This window comes from Syngnathus acus, chromosome 2, assembly GCF_901709675.1.
Source record: "Syngnathus acus chromosome 2, fSynAcu1.2, whole genome shotgun sequence".
NCBI classification, from domain to species: Eukaryota; Metazoa; Chordata; class Actinopteri; order Syngnathiformes; family Syngnathidae; genus Syngnathus; species Syngnathus acus.
In genome coordinates, this window is record NC_051088.1 from 24,565,488 (window position 1) to 24,579,340 (window position 13,853).

Sequence of the window (13,853 nt, forward strand, 5' to 3'; positions counted from 1 at the left end):
TAAAAAAAAGGAAATCAATTTTCTTTTCTACCCATCTTTATTAACTTTCAGCAATCAAGTATACAGTGCAATACATTTGATGACCTTAGTGTGGATTATATTCACGTAACAATCAATTTCCTCCAATTACATATAACAGTCAAACAGCAAATGATGTGCTCTTTTGCTGCATCATTTTTTTTTTTTACAATTTATAATTTAATACAGTTTACTGTAGTACAGGTTCAGTCACCTCAACATTTAGTGCACCTGCACCTACAATGTTTTTTTTTTTGGTCACATTGTCTTTAGCATTATGGATAAATGTAATGCCCCATACTGAAATGGATCCACAGAGATATCTTTGAAGTCATTCCTCTTTAATTGGTTCCGTCTACTGAGTGAGTGGCAGAGCTCCGGCTCCACTTCCGTATCCATACCCCTTTGGCCCAAAATCTTTTGCATAACACCCTGTAAAGCAAAACAATAGCGTCACACACAGCATTTCAACATCATACCCATCGCATAATCCTAGTTTGTCCCTCTTTCTCTCGTTAACGGCTATCTTTACAAGTACTAAGTTAAAGTCCCAATGATCGTCACACACACACCAGGGTGTGGTGAAATTTGTCCTCTGCATTGAACCCATCCCCGTGTGATTTTAATCCATCCCCTGGGGGAGAGGGGAGCAGTGAGCAGCAGCGGTTCCGCGCTCGGGAATCAGTTGGTGATCTAACCCCCCAATTCCAACCCTTAATGCTGAGTGCCAAGCAGGGAGGCAATGGGTCCCATTTTTATAGTCTTTGGTATGACCCGGCTTTCCTTTGGCTTGGATTACAAACAGTGAGTCAAAATTCTGTATGTTTTACATGTTTACATTACAACATGTACAATGACAATTACAATGAGGTATCTGGCTCACTAAATTAGCTTCAGTTCAAAGGCCACAACCACTGCTAGGCTAGGCTAATACAAACAACAGACCAAAATAGGCTTTGATCGTAATTTACTAACAATGTCATAGTCATGGAGCAAAATTTTTTTCCAATCCTGTAAAAGTAATGGAATGGATATATATATTTAAATCTAACAATACCAATATTTCCAGTAGTGCAGTGGTTCTCAAAGCTACCTTTGGTGTCGTGATATTCAACAAACTGGTGCGTGAAGTGTTAGTTTCTTTACTATGGCGCCCTCTGCTGACCAACTTGTGTTCTTGACAGCTCTTTTGTAATGTCACTTTCTAAATGAAACCGCAACTTGTGGAATGTAAAAATTCCAACAAACCCCCAAAATATTTCATTTGCTGTTATTTGGACTCATGAATATGATCTTTGTTACCTTTGCAGTAAATTTCTCCATCCTTGTCAGCAAGCGTGGTCGACTCAAGCCCCTTTCCACACGTGGCGCAACGGAAACAGCCCGTCTTGTGCCACGACTGCAAACCAATAGAATGTGAGTTATTCGTCATTATTTCTCCTCAAACACTTTGTTTTCTTCCTTACACTTCCAGCTCCTATCACTTTCTCCGCAGCGTAGACAGACTTGCCACATCGAGGGCATTTCTCAGAGCCGCCAAATTTCTGAGCCAACTTTGAAGGGTTGGTGTTGGTTGTCGGGCGATGAGCGGGCGGCCTGAGTGACAAATAACCGAACTGAAAAAAATCTTAAAAAAGGAATTGTGTATTTTGACCTGGTTGTACTCACTCTTCTCGGGTGATACCTTGCCCCTCGCCCTTGTCCATGTTAAGGGTCCCCGCTCCGACGCCGAAACCGTAACCTTTTGGCCCGTACGTCTTGCCGTAGCATGACTTGCAGTAGATTTCATCCAGGTGAACAGCAACGGTTGTATTGTCCAAGCGCTTGCTACACACGGCTGAACAGACGCAACATTTTAATCTTACATGTCATCATTGAGCTCCTTTTATGGAGCAGTGTTTTTGTTTTCATCGAAATTCCTTTTGGAGGAATGTGCGCCGTTGCGACACAGGAACACAAATAACATTAGCGCAGTTCTGTCTGTGTGAAACTCTTCCAGAAAATTCTTTCAATTGCAACAACTGGGTTTAATTTTGGGGTCCAATCAAGATGAATCAAGCAGGTGATCCAGTTTTGTTTTATGGATGCTCCCCATTTACTGATGTCAGAGCAGATTCGGCTTAACGGGAATTTGCCAGAACGGACAGTTGGTTAGTTGGTAAGCAGTTAACTCACAGCACGCAAAGCAGGCCTTGTGGAATCTCCGACTGTCACAGAGGACCTCCTCTGCAAAGTAAACCGTCTTCTTACAACGTCCGCACTGGTTTCCTCCCCCTAAATTCATTCTTCTCCACCAAATGCATGCAGGAACACAGAAACAGATGAATTCATTATTTTACATATTACTTGGGGTAATTACATTATAACATATGAGATTGTTTTTTTTTTTGCTTTTTCTGTCCGAGTCCAGATCCAAATCCAGTAACTTTACTCCTGCCAATTGGCTGTGGTTGTGTTTCTGGATGGAGCCACTAAAGGCCGTATTACATGGGGAGAGTGCTTGTGTGGAAAATTATTTTCGAATAATGTGATGTGCCTTTTTGCTCTCAAGCCGCAATGACTTTCACAGTCAGCTCTTGTCTTTCCACATCCGTGTTCCTCGCTGTCCAAAATATCCAACAACAACTTCTCGCTCGGTTTTCTTCTGCATCACTTCACTTCCAAGCTTTCTGATGGGAATGTTTTGTTCGACTGGGAGTATCTTGTATGATTTATTTTTTATTATAATTTAGGACCGGCTGGTTTGGATTCTTGCTCTTTGAGAGCAAATCTTATAAATTTAACCCTAAAATATTTTTCTCGTACTTCTGTGTACAGCAATACACATTTGCTATCAATATATTTTATTTAGTGTATGTTGTTGGCTTTATTTCCGAGTCGGCGCTTGTGATCTACACAACAAGCGGATTGGTTGACGTTCAGATGTCATTAATAGTTATTGCTATGACATTTAATTTGACCAAATTGTAATTGAAAGTATTAGTGTTGCTACGGGACTGCAAGATCTGAAAAGTGAACATTTTAAACGTCAAAACTAGTGCTGCTGCATGTCCAAGTCCACTTTTAGATGTTTTCCTACTTCCCTCCTCGACAAACTGGCTTGCCAATTTTTGTTTAACTCCTCAGAGTAAATATAAAGTAGGAGAATAATTGTTAAAGTCCTTCCTGAAGATTTTGGAATCGCATTTTCCGAGCTGTGACGTCTGTGCTGCACATGTAGCGGTGTTTTTTAAAAACAATGGGCTGGGCAAAATGAAACACGTATGAACATGTAGGTCAGACGAAAACAGGTAAAAGCGTTAAGTCAGCACAAACTGGATCTGTCCAACTGGGAGTCAACTCTTTTCTTCAGCCCTCCTGTTTTTGTAACTTTTTAACTTTGCCAGTGGAGGACTCCTTCTAACACAGTCGTTTTGTCTGGCAACTGGCCCGACTTGAACCGGAGAGGACGTTTACCCATCATGCACTGCTAAGCAAATACAATGAGAAAAGCCAGGAAGCTTTTGGATTCAAAGTGTTACATACCTGAAAGTTGTGTCAGTCGGTCGGTGCGGGACAGGTTAAAGTCTGACTCCAATAATCAGATAAGTCGCTCGCTTGCAGCACTTCCTTCCTCTGTGCTGGGAGAAGGGAGGTGCTTCTCCTCTTTGTCGCTTCAGCCGCCCAAGCAAGTGGAGGAAAAATGAATTTCCGACTCGGTGGCTGAGGGAGGGGCAATGACGAGGTTTAGGTTGATTGTTTTTCTTCAGGGTGAAGATGGAAGGAGAAACTTTATCATCAAAATGGATGAAGGCCATAAAGTGTACACTCAATAACTGGATTTGAATATTTGGAAGTGACCGTACACCCGGTTAAACAGAATGTAAACTGTCTCTAATGAAATGTGTCAGTAAATTCTATTTCCTCTTTCAGTGTGTTGACCTTTAACACGCAGTTACTTTCAGCAGACAAACCATAAGTCTCTTGGAACTGACAGACTAATTCCAACCTTTGTGTTTTATTACACAACTTTAAATGACCTTTTGGTCTCGGCCGTAAAAGGTCAGTCCGACTGAATGCTTGAATGAGGACATTTGTAGGACTGGAGAAATTGGTCGTTGGCGGGAGACTTTGCTACCATCGTGTGGACATTTTCGGTAGTGCAGCTAGATTGGATTTTTACACATTTGGGCCTTATTTGACCATTTTACCACTCTTCCTCGCAAAGTCAGCAAAGGACCAATGATTGGATGTCTCTGGCAGATTATCGTATCATATCGAGTGAGTTTTGCCTGTAAAAAAGAAAATCACTGGGTCGTCAATCATAAATTTGAATAATAACAATAACTGTGCTTTAAGAGAGAAGCAATTCAATGAGCAAGAAAGGATAAATAAATAATAATAATGGGAAATAGGATGGGGATGAGGTCTCCAGTGAATCAGAACCGGCCACAGTCCTGTGTCTTGGAGGCCTCTTTGGAATTGTTTGATTTGACCTCTTGTCCTCTCAATCACCTACAGTGCAAAGACGCGGCGGCGGCGGCGTCTATGTAATGATACCGTGCGTTATCTTATGACAGCCATTTTTGACGATAGTCATGTTTGACTAGATAATGAGAAGCAAAAGTGGCACATTTATATTACCGCATGCTAAAGAGGCTGCTCAGACAACCACTTCCTGTTGCTCTCATTAAGTGTGGGGAGATTCGACAGCATGCAGAGCTGATTTTAATCTTTATTTCTGCATCTCCACCGAGCTAGAAGAAAACATTTGGGAATTCTCGATACCTGCTCCTCCAAATAGAGCAGCACATTTTGCATGAAAATATAATTAATCTCAAACGGGTGTATGTATTACTGAGGACCTTTTTTTTTAATAATAAAAATTATGACTGTCATCGCCTTTTATTATTTACAGTACATGCTACACAACAAATTGATGAATAATTAGTTTGGAAATCAGAGACTAGTAAAAAAGAAGTTTTCAAATATTTTTAAATGATGAATAGTAATAACAATTGCCAGCAATATCGTTATGTGGACAATTTGTAATTTTAGTTTTGACACATAACGTTGATGCACAATTTGTCTTTGCGGGCCACATAAAATGATGTGGCGGGCCGTATCTGGCCCCCTGCCGGGCCTTGGGTTTGTTTAGCTTACACTGCAGCCTCCAATTTGTTTCTTGGGGGCAGGCTCTATAGGAGTGACTTTTTTCGGACTTATTTAAGTTAATCAGTGAAGATTAATGAGCCCATCCGGCTCTCCATTGTGTTTCACAGATGACTTTGGATCACAAGCACATCCTTTTATCTGGTTTTAATGTTGAACCCATGGATGCAAAAAAAATGTTTTACTGGGTACTCAATGTGTCTTTTGGTGTTCCAAAAGCAGAGCAACCACCGCTCTTTAATATGCTCTTCAAGCTAAACGACATTTTAATGCTTACATTGAATTAGTGACACGTGATGATCTCCTTAGAGGAGTTTCATTTAGTTTACATAATAGTACACAACATGGTACACAAGACTATTCTTCATGTTGCGTAATGCATGACATATAAAAAAAAAAAATACACAGCAGTGTGAAACGTAAATGAAAATTATTCAACAGCCATACTTTGAAAATAGAACCCCGAGGTTCTTGTCATTCAATGGAACTGCTGTGTGTTGGTTGTTTGCATGTCTACCATGTTTGCAACATCTAAGTGTGATTTGACCACACGCGCACACACACACACACACACACACACCCAAATGTCCCTCGGGTTACAGTAACACAAGTGTCCCATTGTCACAACGGCGTCTGTCTCTAAATTGGGGGGGAGATGACATGCCTCATGGACCATTAGAAGATTAGACATGACCTCCCTTGTGCACACACACACACACACACACACTTGACACATTTTGCTACCCATAATCCCTCAGTCATAAGCCACTTCCCGTTTTGTGAGGCAGAGAAACAAAGCAACGCATCATGTGAGTGTGTTTGCGGGAGTCTGACTTGAGCGCGTCTACCAACCGAGCTGAGCAAAACCAAAAAGACATTTTTTGTGAGTACAGTATTTGGATTTTATCAAATGTTTTGAATCTGGCAAGGATTTGCATGAGGAAGATGTTTACAGTGTGGTCACATGTTTGTCTCTTTATTAGCATGCAGGGTAAATTGCCATGCAAGGAGACCCATTTAAAGTTCTAGTGTGGTCAGTCAAAACAGATTAAAAGTATTTTTTTCTGTAATCAATATTGTTGACTCAGCTTGTAGCAACTGCCCTGCAGCACAAATGTGAGATAAAATGACTAAATAACATAAACACTAAAAAAATCTATGAATTCTTGCTTTTCAAAGACATCAGTGATTCATTTGACTATGAGACTTCCGCTGAGGCTTCAATATTATTTTGCTTCCTTCTAAGTTGACCTCATTTTCTCTCTTTAGATTTACTTGTCTGAACGTTCTAGTTTCAATTTTCCATAATAAATTTCTCTGACTGCCAAGGTAGATTTGTCTTGAATCTGACCCTCCACAGTTTAGGACATTTTGTCCTGATCACATTTGACAGCATGCTCACTTAACTCAAGGAGACATCCTTGGAAATACCCATTATTAAATAAAAAAAAGAAAAATTGAAGTAGCTCATAACAAATAGCCTCTGTGGCTCACCTGAGTTTGGTCATGTGATGCTCTCAAGCTGCACTGTGGTTGGTCACTACCTGTTGAATGAAGGAAGTGAGAGTAAACTTGAAATGGCTTCAAGCTTCATTCCAAGATGTCTGGGTGTGTTTCACTGTCTTGATGTGATTCGTTTATGTACCACTAGAGGGAGCCGGCATACAACTGGCATTGCTCAAACTACACTTTGAGAGACCTGCTTATGTACTGAAGTTTGATCTTTCCTCAAAATCAAGCCTGAGCTATACAATTCTTACTAGCACTGGCGGAGTTAGAGTTGGGGGGGTGTGGGGGCACTGACCCCCGCCCCCCTGAAATCGACTCCCCCTAGTGCCAGGCCAGATAATTAACTTTTGGGTATTGTCAGATTTTTTTTTGTAACTTTTCCCCACATCACCCAAAGGGAACATATAATATGCTTTTTCACATTGAAGAAATAGAACAAATTAGATGAATGATTCATGGGCCACTCCTCTGCGTTTGTGTGTAATTGCTATCTTCCGATTTTACTATCCTTTTTTGATTTGTCTTAAAGTCACGAGCCTCTACTAAACGATAACTTAATTACTACTTTTAATCCCGCACAAATTATAGGGAACACTGTGTGACTAAAAAGGCATAGACACACTCATCCAGCTAATGGACCGGCCGGGCTTGTATTTCATCCCAGACAGGGGAGAGGGGGAGCACGGCCAACAGGTCCATTACTGGCAGGGAGATAGTAATAATGATTAGGAGAAGAAAGGGGCGGGGACACAGCTGCAGGCGTACTGCGGCAGCAGCAGAGCGGCATGACGTGCTGCTGGAGTAGAATGTCACACATAGAAACTCGTGCACAGGAGGCGGATTGGATGCAAACTCACTCGCTGATTTGAGTCGTCATGTTTACGTCGGGTGAGTGTCACAGTTGAATTTCTTCAACTTCTCGCAAATATCCTGATTGTACTTTGTGTTTGTGGCCGATTGAATGATTTGCGAGAGAATGCCATACAGGGTTGAAACGAGAGGGTGGGCAAAACGTGGATCCCGTTAGCAGGCGTGATGCCATCAGCCTGAGTCAGCATCATATTGACCAGTTTATGAGTCAGGGCGCCATATAGTGTCCATCTGTGACAAATCCCTCAGATGGATCTAAATCAAGTGTATACTGATCGGTGTGAGGTGGTCGTAGCCACTGAAAATCCAGCTGACTCATTTTTGAGTCATACAAACTGGATTGATAGCTTGGCCGCTGGCACCGCATCACAAACCTCAGGAATGTGTGTGGTCCAGTTCACAGCAAAAAAAAGTCTTCAAAGCATTCTGAAGATGACACTGCCTTTGAAGGTCATTTTATCATTTTTATTTTCGACTATTTTAATTGTGTGTTTCCTGTCAACTGATGACTTTGCGCAGGAAAGTGACTTTGAAAATGAGTCACTCGAGTGCGGGCTTCTGTGCCATTGGCTGATGGTGTTTTTACTTTTTCACACAGCTTCCTGTCTTGGTGAATGGTTAGATTCTGCAAACCAATGAATGGGCAGCTGTGCGGATGCAGCGGTGATCCAGGAAAAAACAGTCCATTGTTCCTGGGACGTCGGAGAAGTGTGACCTCCCTCCCTCCCCTCCGCCAAAGACGTAGAAGCCTGCTGGCAGGTAAGACAGGCTCTTTGGTCACAAGGATTGGCATGCATGTTGTTTTATTTATTATTGATTTTGTATTTATTTATATTTCATGTTATTTATTTTTATTTTATTATTTATTTTCTGTTTTATTTATTTATTTATTTATTTATTTAAACATAGGTAGCTTTCATAAGGCTCATATCTTTTAATCTCTTGTCACTTCCCGCAGAGCAGTTTCATTTGTGTGTCCAAAATGGGCAAGTTAGTAATGAGGCAAAAATAATTGCGACACTGATGTATTAGATGTTAAGATTCATTATATGGAAGTAATTATCATCATATTGTAAAAATAAAATAAAAAAATAAAAACTAAGCAATGATAGCTATGCAACACTGTCCTTCGGTTCACAGACTGAGGCATGTGTGACCGGCTCATGTGTTGACTGTAATGAGTCAGTGCTCATCACAAGGTTGTGCGTGTGTGTGTGTGTGTGCTCACTCATTCAGTTTGACCTTGTTTGTGAATTAAGTAATTGTATGTTATCTCACCCCTGCCAAAAGCACAAATGGTTTCAGGACTACACAAGCTATTGCTGTTGGTGTCCAGCAGATGTCAGTATCAGACTGATTTACTGTAGCGTTTGATTTGAGCCATTATTATGGGAACGTGATGGGAAATACAATTAACCTCCCTGGTACCCAACCAGAATTGCAGCATCATCTTTTCCAATGCAAGGTGACCAATCATGACTCACTAGGACTGTCTTAAAATCCTTAGTTTGGTCACAGACTCCAGTTTCCTCCAAATGATATTTGTCATAACATTCATCTGTTATTTTTGGGGAAGAATTGGTACAAACAGCATATTTTAAAATATAGTACATATAAAAATGCATATTATGAAATATACATTTAGTTTCCCCAAAAATGTTAAATAAAAAAAATATTTGAATCATTTATTGGACAACAAAGAATAATCAGATTAATGAAGCCAAATTATAAGGATTTATTCGTTAATAGTCGTTCAAACTTTGTGCTTGCCCCACCCAACAACACAAAAATATAGTATATAAAATAAAAACAAATGTTTTCCAAATGTACTATATACTTGTCAATGAATGACATAGTATGAGACTAAATGTGGTTTTGAAAAGAACTAAAAACAAAGTTTTTAGTTCAATATATTTGCTTTCATATTTTCAATCCAGTGTAAAACAAAATCCAAATGCAGTGATGTCACAGCGGACATGCTGAAACGCTTAGGCCAAAAGCAAAGTCTCCTGATAATACATTTTATGAGGCAGAGCAAATCATTTTGCAATCTCTTTGTCTCCCAGATGTTGTGATCCTTCATCCGTTTTCTGTTCCCTTCTTTTTTTTCCCATGCTTTCAATCTCACCATTCTCCCCCAAATTTCACTCTAAAAACTTTTGCTTGGGCTAATTACAAACGTGGTTTATTTGACAAGACCCAGCAGGTCGAATTGATTCCACGCTTGTTCTAAAGTTGTGCTCAACTCATGACTAATTGCCTTGGTGACTCTATTTGTCTCAGTAACTTGTGATTCAAACTTTGTACAAAATGTCCCGACTAACACGTCTGTTTTCTCGCTGGCTTTTGTGACATCCCCGTTAGGTCATCATGAGCGGAGGCGTCAACGTCAGGTCCACCCTTCGGAATCATCCCACGTCGGGGATCCCGCGTGCGTCTTTACCCACCTCCCACAAAACGGAAGGGAGCAGCAATCTGCCCAGGTCCTCGACACCTACCTCGAAACGCAAAATCACGCACACACCCACTCAGTCTCCCTTACTTTGCCCTCGGAGCGCCAGCAAGTCCTCTCGTAGGGACGTGCCGACAAACGCTGGCTTGAAGCCTCCACTTTTGCACCAAGCAGGTGGTCGGAACTCTTCCTCATCTTACAATAGTCCACTGACTCAGCGGCGTGTGCCTCCGCCGCACATTCTGGATCGGGGGAAGCCTACACAGATTCACACGGATTTTTCCCTTGATGGGAACTGTAATAGAAATGAAGGCTCAAATGGCAACCAAACAACCAGCCTACGTCCTCCGCTCCAGTTCAGCAGAGGAGAGCGTTCAGCTCCCGGAGAGTTGAATGATGTTGTGCCAGGAAAGGAGCAAGAGCCTCCAAAAATGGACCCAGCCCGGTCCTGCATCTCCAAAAACGGGAACGTCTACCAAGCTCCCACTCGAGCGATTCATCAGGAACCCGTCAGGGGTCTGAGTGACAGCGCCGCCCAATCAGATGAGGAGATGGGCACGCCGGAAGATTCAAGTCCGGCTTCCTCTTCCAGTCTTCCGCTGCTTCCGCCGGCCATGCCCGTATCTTTAGACACGCCGGATCCAAAAGAGCCCGCTCCCTCCGAAACGCGAGTAAACATGGCCGCCGTCGCTCCCTTCAGCTTCAGGTTGGTGGTCCTCATTCACACACTTTTGTTGTCGCTAGCCAGATGAAGAAAATTCTGTTCCGTGTGTTCTGTTGACAGGCTGCAAGTGCAGGACTCTGATTTGTCACTAGATGAACTGAGTGACTGTTCATCCGGATCCATTGAGATCTGCTGCGATGACCTCACACCAGGTTAGACAAAGCCATTCTTTAAATGTCCATTTCTATGGGTGCTCCGTTTATTTATTGCCACAGTCATACAAGGCCGATATATGACTCGTAGTGTTGGACCCGGATAGACGGCCTCGGTCCGAATAAATGTCTCCCGCCTTGACCGCCATGTCTGAAGTAAAGTAGCACGATTTGGAATGTGTGCCTCAGCCCGGCGGCTGTGCCGAGCGACTGCAGTGGGTCAAGATGAAGGCATGGAAAGCCGGGAAGTGCTTAGAAGGACAAGTGAGGATGTGGGTCAGTAATGGGATTAAAAAAAAGAAGAAAAAAAAACAGGGCTGCACTCGCAAGTCGCTGGCAGGCAGGCAGTTGATTTGAACTTTTGACCCCGTTCTCCTCTCGTGCGCGCTTCTGTTTACGAATACGATGCTCACCAACAACGGATAATGAACGCCGCTTGAATAATTCTGTTTTTATTTCAAAGCACACCAAATATTTGCAACACATTTGATCACCTTCTGACCTCAATGAAGACATGAACTTTAAATGTGTCTGCAGCACCATATGGTCTTTCAATTTGAGCCAAGTCTTACTGACCTTGCCACTCTCCAGAGATGATGTGTGTGTGTGTGTGTGATGGATATGTGACCATCCACAGATGGTATTTTGAAAGCTTAAATGTTTGGTAAATCATATATTTTTCCAGCAAGGGAATTGTCTTTCCATATCGCTGTCTTTGTTGCACGCACACACACACAGGTTATAATTTACTGCCAGAATACTTTTCTCAAGGATATATGGAAAACTGACAGACACACACACACCTGGTTTCCGTAACATCATGTGCACCTGAGATCACGTCTTCAAGCGGTGCTGTGAAATGAATACAACTTTTCATAAAGTTAGCACTTATGAATATAAATGTACATCGTCGTATGTCTTTTTTATAGACCGTCACACTGTAACCTAGCAACCAGAGACACCCCAAGTGTACAAGCGTTCAAAACAAATATTTGCGCGCCCCCCCCGCCCGAGATGCCAATTGTTGCCGAACTGCGCATGAGTCACAATGAGCGTGTGTCGTCCGTCATGCTGTTTTTGTTAAATTCACATTATATGCCTCCCGGATACAGACACGCTATTGTCACGGATAAGTGCCCGAATTCCTCAAATGCTTCAGCCATGGAGTCACGTTGTGTATTCTCACTATCCTCATTCACGACTCCCGCATGTTGGTTATCTCGATATTTGCCCTTAAAAGTGGACCCTTAATAGTCATGAGTGTGCTTGTGAGTCATTGGAGCTAGCATGCTACCAAGCAAATAAAGCAGCGGTGAGGCAGGATATCCCCTCTCTGTCTTCTATGCTTCCTCTGCTTCTCCAGCTCACAAGATCCTTCCTCACGCCATCCTCTTCCTCCTTGTCTTTCTCTTTGGTGTGCAATTCAATTTGTTTTGAAAGCTCTGTTTCTTCAGCCACATTTTGAGTTGTCACTGTCTTGTCATTTCATCACACCTCCTCCTCCTCCTCCTCTCATGTTTACAGTCAGAATGAAGATGCACTTTGAGTCAGTGGGAGGAAGTGATAGCATGTGCCATCTGCATAGGCAAACTGTCTCTTATTTGGTCCAAGATTCTGTGGTACGATTTGTTTTTTTTGTTTTTGTTTTTAGGTCGTATTTATCTCGCAGTGGCTTTATTTAAATGCTTGCTTTTTCTTTTTTTTTTTTAAACTTGAAGTCAAATTGCTAATCATGTTTATGCCAATTGAGTAATTTCACTAATTTAGTCATTTAATTGGACTCTCTGAAACATACAGTCTTAACTACTATCAGCGTGATTTCAGTTTTATTTCTAATTAGTTTTTATTGGTCAAAATATGGACATATGCCAAAAGGACGTTGAACACTAACAAATATAAATATCGACTGCGAATCGATTTTCATCACATTACATTGGACTCCAGAAAGTCTTGATTTTCTTAACCCGATCTCACCACTTGCCACTTGATTTTATGTCTTCAATCTCTCCATTCATCCTTCAACCTCTAGTTACCTGGACTTAAAAGAAAGTGCCTTTTATTGTGAGTGAGTGTGTCGAAGCGTTTTCCCCTAGTCCGGAGGCAATTTCTCAAATTTTAACCTCATGTTCCACACAAACACACATTTCCAACACGCCGACTGTGTGTGTGATAAGTGATGAATACAAAGTGAAATACTGAGCGCTGGCATCCATCACGCACTCCAACTGTCAGCTTCTCTGATGTCAGGCCAGATTGCCCAGGTAAGTGTGTGCGTGTGTGCGTGCAAAGTATAAAGATTATATGTTTACGTCCGCTGTGTATTAAAATGACTAGTCAGCAGAGCTAAAGAGCAGTGCAACAAACAAGGTGCTGTGTGCTGCCAACACACCATTAACACTGTGTGTGTTTGTGTGTGTGTGTGTGCCACCCCTTGTGCCACACAGTCTTTCCTTGTGTGCAGCCGCTCTCATTTTACAAACCGTAATCCGTCGCCAAGCAGATGTAGAGCACCTATGAACCTAAAATGACATCCTTCAAACCCCAAACGGGTCTGCAAGGAGCTCCTCCCCCGTAACTGTCACGACACACAGCTTTGACCTCTAAAGTCAGCTGACTCGAGCTAACCGGGTCTAGCTGACAACTAGCAGTGTTCAGTTTGTTTTGCATGGTGTGTAAATTTGATGAATGTTAATTGTGTTCTTTGTTCACAGTTGATGCAATGTACATTTTTGTTGCGCTTGAATGAATCCATTTGGCTCCAAGTTTCATTGTGGCTTTGGAATCGTTTCTTTTCCATCCAAGACATTTTTCAATTCTCTGCTTCCAATTTGATGTCGTAAGAGACTGGGAACATGAGCATGACTGGCCCAAAGCAAAGTCTACAAAGACATGCTTAGATGAATCGGGTCTTCTGCTTGTTCTTCATCTTGCAGGCGCTGGATTGTGGTTTTGTCAAGTGCTGCGTGTGAGACCCACG

General features: G+C 42.0%; 2 protein-coding genes across 5 annotated transcripts in view; one reads left to right on the forward strand and one right to left on the reverse strand.

The window, feature by feature from the left end:
• Window positions 1–188: 188 nt before the first annotated feature.
• Window positions 189–3,703, reverse strand: csrp1a (cysteine and glycine-rich protein 1a). Of its 2 annotated transcripts, none has more exons than XM_037243606.1 (6): window positions 3,544–3,703; window positions 2,194–2,303; window positions 1,687–1,855; window positions 1,485–1,614; window positions 1,321–1,417; window positions 189–450 (listed from the first exon to the last, which is right to left on the reverse strand). In XM_037243606.1, exons 2-6 carry the CDS (start codon window positions 2,300–2,302, stop codon window positions 374–376), a joined length of 582 nt encoding a protein of 193 aa, XP_037099501.1. In that variant the 5' UTR covers window position 2,303; window positions 3,544–3,703; the 3' UTR covers window positions 189–373. The 2 variants fall into 2 exon arrangements, with proteins under 2 accessions (XP_037099501.1, XP_037099509.1); XM_037243614.1 differs by having other exon boundaries at window positions 2,194–2,306; window positions 3,544–3,700.
• Window positions 3,704–5,962: 2,259 nt separating this feature from the next.
• Window positions 5,963–13,853, forward strand: part of LOC119135820 (neuron navigator 1-like) — a 51,925-nt gene continuing 44,034 nt past the window's right edge. For all 3 annotated transcript variants that reach the window (XM_037273769.1, XM_037273778.1, XM_037273786.1), the window contains exons 1-4: window positions 5,963–6,052; window positions 8,147–8,311; window positions 9,913–10,706; window positions 10,785–10,876. In XM_037273769.1, coding sequence (XP_037129664.1) covers window positions 9,919–10,706; window positions 10,785–10,876 — 880 coding nt within the window. In that variant the 5' untranslated portion in view covers window positions 5,963–6,052; window positions 8,147–8,311; window positions 9,913–9,918. The remainder of the gene's footprint in view (window positions 6,053–8,146; window positions 8,312–9,912; window positions 10,707–10,784; window positions 10,877–13,853) is intronic.